The 10622-nt window shown below is 47.5% G+C and overlaps 1 protein-coding gene across 3 annotated transcripts; it reads right to left on the minus strand.

Annotated features, from left to right (window-relative positions):
- Positions 1-3: 3 nt before the first annotated feature.
- Positions 4-9445, minus strand: LOC102236797 (gastrula zinc finger protein XlCGF52.1-like). 3 transcript variants are annotated; one of them, XM_023336165.1, is made up of 6 exons: positions 8576-9445; positions 5036-5333; positions 4446-4558; positions 2373-2520; positions 2101-2248; positions 4-1955 (listed from the first exon to the last, which is right to left on the minus strand). In XM_023336165.1, exon 6 carries the CDS (start codon positions 1903-1905, stop codon positions 631-633), a length of 1275 nt encoding a protein of 424 aa, XP_023191933.1. In that variant the 5' UTR covers positions 1906-1955; positions 2101-2248; positions 2373-2520; positions 4446-4558; positions 5036-5333; positions 8576-9445; the 3' UTR covers positions 4-630. The 3 variants fall into 3 exon arrangements, with proteins under 3 accessions (XP_023191933.1, XP_023191934.1, XP_014330073.1); XM_023336166.1 differs by lacking the exon at positions 2373-2520 and having other exon boundaries at positions 8576-9443; XM_014474587.2 differs by lacking the exons at positions 2373-2520; positions 4446-4558; positions 5036-5333; positions 8576-9445 and adding an exon at positions 3391-3466.
- Positions 9446-10622: the final 1177 nt, after the last annotated feature.

A 10622-nucleotide genomic window follows, 5' to 3' on the forward strand; every position in this document is an offset into this window, starting at 1 on the left:
CGCTAGGAGGTTAAAGCAGTTTTATTTTGGTTCTGAACTGTTCAGGGAATAGATTCATTAACTGGGTCAGAATCAGGAAAACCGATCCTGGTTTTGAATGTTTTCAGCATGAAGAAGCAACTTTGACCGACCCGGTTCTGTCCAAGTCAGCAGTGAAGGTCAGGGATGGAGGGGGTTCAACCTGCAGGTCCAGAACCAAACGTGATGCTACTGGTCTGAACCAGAGGTCCAAAATAAACCACATCAGGCTCAGCTGATCAGACCTGTGACCTCTGACCCTCCAGCTGTCAGTGGGGACATCTCTCTGGAAGACGGAACCAGAGTGACGTCATGGACCCAGAACAGAACCGGGTCCAAACATTCAAGATTTTTTAATCAGAGACTATGTTAGCAGCAAATACTGGTCCAACGGCTGGATTCCTGGTTCTGACCCGGTCCTTTTACATCTCCAGAACCAGGAATAAAGACCATCTCCGAGCTGAAGAGGAATCACTCCGACTCTTTATTCTGCCTGGTTCAGTCCAGTTAATCAGGTTGGTCCAGTTTGTCCAGCTGAGGACTGCTACAGTGTGCTGACCTTCCTGGCATTCTGCTCAGCAGAACCAGCTGTGCTCTCGGCCCAGAACCGGCTCACTGGGCCGGCCGGTGGTCCGTGAACCTCTTCAGGTGGAACCTCAGGACTCCTTTGGTCTTAAAGGTCTTGCCGCAGCTGCAGACGTGCGGGCGCTCGCCGGTGTGGTCCAGCTGGTGCACGCGCAGCAGGGAGCTGGTGAAGAAGAACTCGCCGCAGGTGATGCAGTAGTGGTTCTTTTCGCCGGTGTGCGCGGCGCGCTGGTGGGTCAGCAGAGAGCCGGACGTGATGAAGGTCCGGCCGCAGTCGCGGCAGCCGAAGGGGCGCTCGCCGGTGTGAATCCTCTCGTGGGCCCTCCAGGAGTTGTGGTAGGAGAAGGCCTTGTCGCAGTAGGAGCACTGGTAGAGCTTCTCCTTGGTGTGGCTGAGCCGGTGCATCTTCAGGTAGTGAGCGATGGTGAAGCTCTTGCCGCAGTCGGCGCAGCTGAACGGCTTCTCGCCCAGGTGGAACAGCTTGATGTGAGAGTTGAGGTGGGACGACTGGGTGAACCTCTTGCCGCAGGTGGTGCAGAGGAAGGGCCGCTCGCCGGTGTGGGTGACCATGTGGGCCTTGAGGTGCGGCGCCTGTGTGAACCTCTTGCCGCACTCGGCACAGCCGTAGGGCTTGAGGCCCGTGTGCGTGCGGTCGTGCAGCTTCAGGCCCTGCAGGCTGGAGAAGCACTTGCTGCATTCGGAGCAGCGGTACTCCCTCAGGTCCTGGTGGACCCGCTGGTGGCTGCGCAGGCCACCCAGCAGCTTGAAGCCTTTCCCACAGGTGGGGCAGGTGTGCGGCTTCCTGCTGGAGTGGGTGGCCTGGTGGACCTTCAGGCTCTGAGGGTTGCTGAAAGTCTTGGAGCACTTGAGGCACGGCAGGCGCTTGGAGGTCTTGTGCGCCCGGCGGTGGAAGTTGAAGCCCTGGTAGGAGACGAACATCTTGTCGCAGACGTCACAGTGGTAGGACCGCTCCCCCTGGTGGGCCTCCAGGTGCTGGTCTAACTGGTTCTGCTGGCCAAAGCCGTCCCCACAGAACCAGCACTTGAAGGGCTTGGTCCCGGAGTGGGTCCGGTGGTGAGTCTTCCAATCCCGCTTCAGGGCGAAGGTGCGGTCGCAGTAGGAGCAGTGGTAGGGCTCGCTGCGGCCGTGGACCTGCTGGTGCAGAACCAGGCTCATCAGGGTCGGGTAGGTCTTCCCACACTCCCAGCACTGGTTGGGGTTCTGGCCCCGGTGGGTCCACAGGTGGGCCTCCAGGTGGGCCGGCTTGTAGAAGCCCCGCTGGCACATGGGGCAGTACGCCATCCTCCTGCCGCTGTTGGTGGCGCCCCACGGCCGCAGCTCAGGGTGGTCATCTGAGGAGGAGCAGAGGTCAGAGGTCACTGACCTGAACTGGTTCTGAGGAACCCTGCAGCCTCCGTCGTTCACATCCGACCATAAACCGACTCCACAGAACAGGCAGTCAGAACCAGAACCGAACTGACCCAACAGAAGCCTCACCCAGAGACAGGAAGTCCCGCCCCTCCAGCCACGCCCTGCAGTCAGTCAGCTTGACACTCAGCTTCTTCAGCAGAGGGAAGGACCGGATCTCCACGTCGTCGCCTGGTTCTGGTTTGATCTGGACGCTGCAAGGTCCAGCAGCCGCATCCTGGAACAGAACCAGAAACTTCATCAGAACCAGATCTGAGGAGTTGTCAGATCTGATTGGTTGGTAGAAGTGAGGCTGAGGCCAGCTCCTAAAAAACAGATGTCGTCCTTCCACCAAACTATACCTGACACCATGCGGTCAGACTGCTGCTCTAGAGTCAGTGACCTCTGACCTCAGCCTCAACTCCAGACGGTGTGTCCTCCTCCTGCTGGGTCAGAGACGGTTCAGGTTCCTGGAACTAGTCTGGGGTTCTGGTTCTGTCTGGTCGGTTCCTACGAAGATTGACAACTAGCTGATGATCCTGGTTCTCAGAACCAGCCCGGGATCCTGCAGGTTTTAGTTCTCTCTGTGGTTCAACACGGCTGGAACCACCTCTGAACCGCATCCGGACCACCAGAACCAGGCCAACAGTCTGGGTCTCATGTCTGGTTCCTATCTTAATAAAACATCAGGAAAAGAACCTGATCAGAACCAAGGTTGTTCTTTCACAACTTGAACCAGTCGGGTCGGGCAGACCGACTGAATCGAACCCTGGATTAGCTGGTTCTGCTGATCCGGATGCTGACCGGAACCGGACCAGTACCGATGGATCAACCATTCACACACCAGCTGCCAAACCGACCCGACTAACGGGGAGCTGGCAGCCAATCGTGTCATCGCATGATGTAAACATGATCACACCTCGTTGTTTATATGATGACGTCAGAGCCAGAACCTTCAACCACAGCAGAACCCTAAATGATCTCAGGCCCAGAAGCAGCTGCAGGTTCCGCCCAAACTGCCGCATTTTTGAGGGGAACATTGGACCCAGAACCGGGTCGACAGAACCGTGAAGAGAGCAGCCCGGTAGCTGCAGCTCCCACCAAACTCCATTCATTTTCCGGCTGTTTTTAGCTTCAGGTCCAGGTTCTGTTACTTGGTTCGGTGAAAGGTTCTGCTCTGGTTCCGTTCTGTGTATCTGAAGCGGTCGTGTGATGGGAGCCAAGGTCCGGTATAACTAAACTGGATCGGTTGATCCAGAACCGAATCAATCAAAGCTTCTTATCTGCCTTTTTCTGAATGGAGTCTGGTGGAGCGGTTAGCTGCTAGCTCTTCCAGAGTTCTGACCTGGTCCGGTTCCGAGGATCGAACCAGCTCCTTACCTGTGAAACCGGGTCGGTCTGCATCCCTCCGGGTCTGTGTTCCAATGATAAACCAGAACCGAGTCCGGAGCTGATACTGGAGCAGTTCCGGGACAAAGGTCACACGCCCCCCTCCACCAGACTCCGATCGGCTTTCAGCTGATTTAGGGTTCGGCTGCTCTCAGACTGAACAGAACCTGTTCTGACCCAACAGAATTATAGAATTAATAGTTTCTCCCTTCCGGTATCCCCGGGTCTCCAGGTTCTGTTGAGCTCAGAACCAGTTGTGGTTCTGAAAGATGCAAACGAGTCAGAACTGGGTCCATTTAAAACCACAGGGGGCGCCATAGGCTTTGCTGGTCAACCTGGCAGAAACAGAGCAGCTTCTTCTTCTCTGGACAGAAGACGGGAGCACAGCAGCTGGAGTCGCCCCCCTCCCCAGCTTGTTGCTGATCCAACAGTTCTAACGGTCTCCAAGTCTAAAGTTTCTCCAGAACCTCAGAAGGTTCTGAGGTTCCTCCGTGGAGGCAGAACTGGATCCAACAGAAGGTGGAAAGCCTCCAAATAACGTTAAGACAGACTGGGAGATAATTTCATAAATGATGTTTATTCACTGCGACAGACTGGCGACCAGTCCAGGCGACCAGTCCAGGTGACCCCGCCTCTCACCCGGACCGTTGGCTGGACAGGCAGCAGCTCCTCCTGACCCACTGGGAACAAAAGGTTAGAAAATGGATGGATGTTTATTCAGAAAACGTGACGTTACAGAACCAATCAGCACACGTTTCCAGGATCAGGGTTCTAACAGAACCGAGCTTCAACTTTTGGGTTTCATTAAAATGTTTCATTAGATCTGACCATCAGAGTAGAACAGAACCGCTGACCCGGTTTGGTCTGATTCTGGAAGAGGAGCCAACCTGGGGAGGGTTATCAGCTGAGCCCTTAAAGCTGGTCTCCTATTGGCTCCCAGGATCACATGACCAGCAGTCAGTTTGCTTCAGCTTATTGTTGCCTAAATGGTTTTAGAGCCATTTCCAACAAACATAAAAATGATATAAAATGGAATTATAACTCACTATTTTAGGGACAGAGTCAGGAGTTCTTCTATCCGCTGCTTTTTATCCCAGGAAACTTCCAGCCAGCAGGAGGCGCTGGAGCGCCAGATGTAAATCAGGCTGAGCTTCGCTTTCTGAGCCCAATGACAAATAAAAATGGCACAAAGGAGAAGTTGAGCTAGCAGTAACTTTTTTGTTTAAGCAGTTTTTTCTCAACACTTTAGTTTCCAAACCATGAATCCACAGAAAAGCTTCAGATTAAAAGTTTCCTGTTTTTCACATCAAAAGTCTCTAATGAACATTTTTACAGATTAGTTTTCATATTAACTGCCAGCTTATCGTTGATTATTGATCCCAAATATTTGTAGCTTGAAAATAACTCATTTCTATTGTGTTAATAAATGGTGGGGTTCAACATTCATATTCGTTTTTGTAACATTTAGATTTAAATTAATTTTATCTTGGTGGGGATCAGATGAACGCTTCGGTCGGACTTTGTCACGGCGCCGCGCTCTGAGAACCAGCTGCCTGAGGGTGGCGCTACAATTCGGCCTTTTGTTCACATCATCTCCCAGTAGGCTCCGCCCACATGGTGACATCACAACACTCACCTGTGCTCGCTGCTGACCCGGCCCCTCCCAGATCCTCTCTGCAGGCGCAGACTCACCTGAGGAACAGAGTCACATCACAAAGGTGGGTCAGGTGACAAGTCAGGGAGCGCCGACCCGCCCGGATCAGAACACGCTTCGGTCCGGTTATGTCACGGCCCCGCCTCTGTGAACAGACTGCTGGGGGCGGAGCTTCAGTCGGCCTTTTGTTACATCACTTCCAGGTGGGCGGCGCTCGAGGTCACACACTAGTTCTGGTGAACCAGGACCGGTTCAGCAGAACCGCTGCAGGAACTGGACCCTGAACATCACAGACATAAGAGTAGACCCGCAGTGACTTAGACTGGTTTTACTGTCATTGCACAAAGAAACATAAGTGAAATGGACAATGAAATGTCACACAAACACATATATATATAATTACATAATATACAAATAATCATGTATTGCTGAATATATGTAACTTAGTATTTTCAAGCAGTCTCAGACAGTCTGAGTGATGGGATTGTTGAGCAATCTGATGGTCAGTGGGAGAGTCTGGCTGTTCTGCAGCGGATGCTACAGAACCTCCTCCCAGACGCCAACCGGATGAACCGACCATGGAGAAGATGGGTGGAGTCAGAGAGGATCTGGTTAGCTCTGGCTACGCAGCCCCCATCATCCTCTCTGCTGTCTTCACAGAGACTTCCAGTCTGACAAGTTGCAGCTTCCAGACCAGATGGACATGCTGCTGGTCAGCAGGCTCTCAGTGGTTCCTCTGTAGAAGGTGGAGAAGATGGGTGGAGGAGGGAAGCCTTTCTCATTCGTCTCAGACAGTGCAGGCGCTGCCGTGCCTTTTTCACCAGTGAAGTGATGCGAGTCGTCCAGCTGAGGTCGTCTGTAATGTGAAGCCCAGGAACTCAGTGCTGCTGACCGTCTCCACTGTCGTTGATGAGGAGAGGTGTGTGGTTGGGTCCAGACCTCCTGAAGTCCACAATGATCTCTTTTGTGTTGTTGAGTTCAGGAGCAGGTTGTTGGTTCTGCACCAGTCCTACCCTAACTTGGCTGCAGGACACACGGCAGCCATCTTGGCTAAACCAAAGCAGCAGAAGAAGTTTCACCACTGCTGGATATTTTTGTTCACATCGATGGACTGTTGACCTGAGGACTCAGGAAATAACTTTTCACAAGTAAGATGGACATAATATTGTTTATATTTTGTGATCAGAATATTACTATACTGTATTTATGTCCACCAGCAAAATACCAGCTAATATTAGCTGTAGCGAATCGGGGTAATACCTGGTTCAGCCCCACTAGGAAGTTTCACCCAGTTAAAAGTTTTAACATTTTTAACATGGACTTAGATTATATCAAGAGCCTACTTTAGAAATAAAACATTATAATAAATATATTACATGTTATAACATTCACCAGTTCACACAGGTGGCAATGACTGTTATTAATATGCAATTCTTTCACTGTCAAAAGTAAGATGGCTCCCAAATCTCCCGTTTTTGTTTTGAAGGTTTCCTGAAGACACGATGTGAGGAAGAAGTGGGAAAATAAGGAGAGACGGATTCACTGCCCAGGATGAATCTGCTGAATCACTCTGAATCTAGAACTCCTCGGCTGGAAGACATGAAAAATAACCTTTATATATGTTTATATATAAAAAAAACTATTATTATGAGAGGCTGTATGCTTTGTGGAGAGTTTCATATGGCCGAGTTTTGATGAAGCTAAAGTTGGTTTCCGATTCGGAAATGGCTAAAGGGCGATTCCACCTAATATTTCACTACCTTCTGGCATCTTTAATCGACTCTAGTTTAAAAACTACAACACCTAGACTCTTCAAACCAGCACTGCATTATTCTGCTCTAAGAGCAGAATATTTAGAATCATGTTTGGGATTCATGAAACCTTTATCTGATTTGTGAAACGTCAATAAAGGGCAATTTCACCACTTTTTTATCTTGGTCCCATGAGAACTGCTCTAATTTCAAATCTACAACACCGAGACTCTTCACAAAACCTGGACTAAATTATTCTCAACTAGTAGTAGAATATTTAGAACCATGTTTGTGAAACTTTTTTCTGATCTGTGAAACTTCACTTAACAGATCGCTGCAGAAGATCTTTCCTTCCAACAGCCATCACCATCTACAATAACTCTCTGAAGAATTAATGAGTTACACAAATATTTAATTTCCCTTTGGGATTAATAAAGTGATTTTGAATTAGAATTTAATTTGAATTTGAAAAAAACTGCATCGAACAAGTGTGAATACTAATCTAAATTTTAATGAAGTTTCACAAATCCCGTAAAAGTTTCACAAATCCCAAACATGGATTAAAATATTCTGCTTTTAGTTGAAAATAATCTAGTCCAAGTTTGAAAAGTCTATGAGTTGTACTTTAGGAACTGGAGCAGTTCTGGTGTGATCCAGATGCAAAAAGTGGTAAAATCAACCTTTATTAAAGTTTCACAAATCCGAAAAAGGTTTCACAAATCCAAAAACATGGTCCTAAATATTCTGCTATTAGTTGAGAATAATCCAGTGCAGGTTTGAAGTGTCTATGTCTTGTAGTTTTGGAATTAGAGCAAATCTCATGTGACCCAGACCGAAAAAAAAAGGTAAAAATTGCCCTTTACGGAAGTTTCACAAATGAGAAAACGGTTTCACAAATCCAAAAACATTCAGGGGTCTCAAACTCCAGGCCTGGAGGGCCGCAGACCTACAGGTTTTAGATGTGCCACAGGTACAAAACACTGGAATGAAATTGCTTCATTACCTCCTCCTTGTGTAGACCAGTTCTCCCAGCCTTGCTAATGACCTAATTATTCTGTTCAGGTGTGGTGCAGCAGAGGCTCACTACACCTGAGCACACCAGAGGATCTAAAAGTTGCAGGACTGCGGCCCTCGAGGACTGGAGTTTGAGACCCCTGTTAAATATTCTGTTATTAGAGCAGAATAATCCAGTCTTGGGTTGAAGTGTGTAGTTGTTGTAGTTTTGGAGATGGAGCAGTTCTAATGCAACCCAGATGCAAATAAAGTGGTAAAACCAACCTTTATTGAAGTTTCACAAATCAGATAAAAGTTTCACAAATCCCAAGCATGGTTCTAAATATTCCGCTATTAGAGCAGAATAATTCAGTCCAGGTGTGAAGAGTCTAGGTGTTGTAGTTTTTAAACTAGAGTCGATTAAAGATGTGGAAGGTAGTGAAAAATTAGGTGGAATCGCCCTTTAGCCATTTCCGAATCGGAAACCAACTTCAGCTTCGTCGTATTTTGTAGGTGGCTGCAGCAGCAGCAGCATTGAATAAACCAGGACCTTGTAGTTATCATTAAAATAATTAACCTGTTTCTGTCGTATCTTGTCGCGTATGCTGAACTGACAGCTCCTGTTCATGTCTAATGCGCATGCGCACTCATAGAATGTATGGTAGACGTATGCTGACCTGACAAAACACCTGTCTGGCTCCCGTCGTTCACTTCAAAGAACCGGCTCTAAGAACCGAAACGTTCGCGACCGACTCATCACTAACCCAGATCAGCTCACCTGGAGAAGAACCCAGGACCGGGTGGTTCCGACACATCGGCCTGGTCCAGTTGATGTAGCTGGCCTTAGCTAGCAGTTAGCATCCTGCGGTACCTCAGTCATTGCCCCCCCGGAACCAGCAGAGAAAAGTCAGAGGAAATCGTATGGAAGCCTCCCCGCTAGACCCGAACTGGATCGGAACCGAAGTCAGACAGTCTGAAACTCATCGGTCGGAAACTCATTCAATCCACGCCGGCAGGCTCGTGGTTAGAGAGCTCCGTTCAAAGCATCGCTGCGCTGCTGCTGATTCTTCTTAACGGCGGAAACAACTTACCGCCACCTAGTGGCGTGGAGCCGCTTTTTGCACCCAGGTCCTCATTTAAATACATTTAAAACCTGAATATCGGGTTAACAAGTGTAACTGGGTCTATATTGTTAGTTGTATATTTTCACGAAATGTTTTCTTTAATTTATTTGTCCTCTTATACTTGTCTGTCTGTGTTCCTCTGTGTCTGCTATGAGGGGTTTGGTCCTCCAGCTGCGCCCTACTTTCTTCTTCTTTTGTTCAGGGTCCTCCAGCACCATTATAAATGTTAAGTTGTTCATTTCCTCTTCCCTTTTGTTACTCGTTCCACTGGGAAGAGGCAAGTTTTATAATCTATTGTAATCCTTTCATTTATATTGTCCAAATGTTTATTTTTTTTCTTCTGTATTAATGTTAGGTGTTTTAATATTTTCATTCGAGTTGCTATTACGCATTTATAACATTTGATGCATGCTAACATTATTATTTTGTATAGATCGGGTTGGAGAACTGGAGCACATGCTACGTGCTAATGCTAATATCTCCCGATTGACAGATTGAATAAACGGAGAGCCTCCAAACCCAGACTGGTGATTTTTAGGTTTGTCTTATCAACACACAACGCAGAAGTCCAGCGGTCACACAAGCCCATCACTGTCTTCCTCTGTTAACCATATTTATTTCTTTGAAGCTCAGTGTTATATTCGTGTTTGATGATGACCAGGCGTCTTGTATTGCTCAGACACTTTTATTAAAGTCTCCTTTCATGCGTCTGCTCACACAGGTTTCTTACAGGTGTGTCACCCAAGACTCTCTCACTCTGTTGTTCTATTCTTTACATTTATGCATTCACATGAACTCATGATCGCCACCTAGTGGACATAAGTATAATTCATTCAATCATCACACTCAGATTTGAGTATTTATTAAAATCGGTTCCTAATTAGTTCCCTGAGTTTATGAGTTCAGCATCTTTATCGGAGGAGAAGAACGAGACAAAGACGAGAATGAAAAGGCCGCAAACTACGGAGTCCTCAAGGGGACATGGGGGAAAATTTTGTTTTGCGTTCCCTCGCAATATGCTTACTGCAATATTTGCTGCTCTATTTTGTATACAGTCACTAATGTCAATTTAACGTTTCAAATATATACATATTTAAAGAACCTAAATGGTGGCAGAGCGCCGCACTGGGTTAACTGGGGGAATCTCATCTGTCCGTGTGTCAATCATCTCCAGGCCACGATTATCGATTTATTCCATTTTGATTATCATGCTTCAAACTTTACAAGGACTGACCAGGACAAACTGCACAAGTGCCGCTTCCTCATACACACGACGCCGGTCACCTTCCCATTCATACCTGGTGACGTCACGCCCACATCGACACGCCCACCACCCAAGTGTCCTGTCAAATCAATAATTACTTATTTCATTCATCTTACAGAGCCTCGGTGGAAACGAGTTTATTATTATTAATTCTTTGGTGCAAAAACTGATTGAAACTCGATTTATTCACTGCATGTTTATGTCTGTTAAGGAGGTTGAGATGAAACTGCACAGGAGATAACCCGCGGTAATAACTCAGAAATAGTTCAAATAGTTTGCATGTATTTTTATTTCTTTCCTTCTCATGGAAAGTTTCTGTATATATCATAGAGTTGTGGTGCATTTCTATACTAAAGAAAAAGATAGAAAACTTCAGATATTCCACAACCAGATATGAAAAACCTTACATAACCTTGCATTAAGGCAGAAAGTACGGC

Source organism: Xiphophorus maculatus, chromosome 6, assembly GCF_002775205.1.
Source record: "Xiphophorus maculatus strain JP 163 A chromosome 6, X_maculatus-5.0-male, whole genome shotgun sequence".
Lineage (NCBI taxonomy): Eukaryota > Metazoa > Chordata > Actinopteri > Cyprinodontiformes > Poeciliidae > Xiphophorus > Xiphophorus maculatus.

Excerpts from the sequence above, each read along its gene's own strand:
- LOC102236797 (XM_014474587.2), bottom strand. The coding sequence starts at position 3,414 with ATGCAGACCGACCCGGTTTCACAG. Across the intron at positions 2,249-3,390 it reads AGACCGACCCGGTTTCACAG|GATGCGGCTGCTGGACCTTG; the intron begins GTAAGGAGCTGG and ends GTTCTGTTCCAG. Across the intron at positions 1,956-2,100 it reads GCGGGACTTCCTGTCTCTGG|ATGACCACCCTGAGCTGCGG; the intron begins GTGAGGCTTCTG and ends GCTCCTCCTCAG.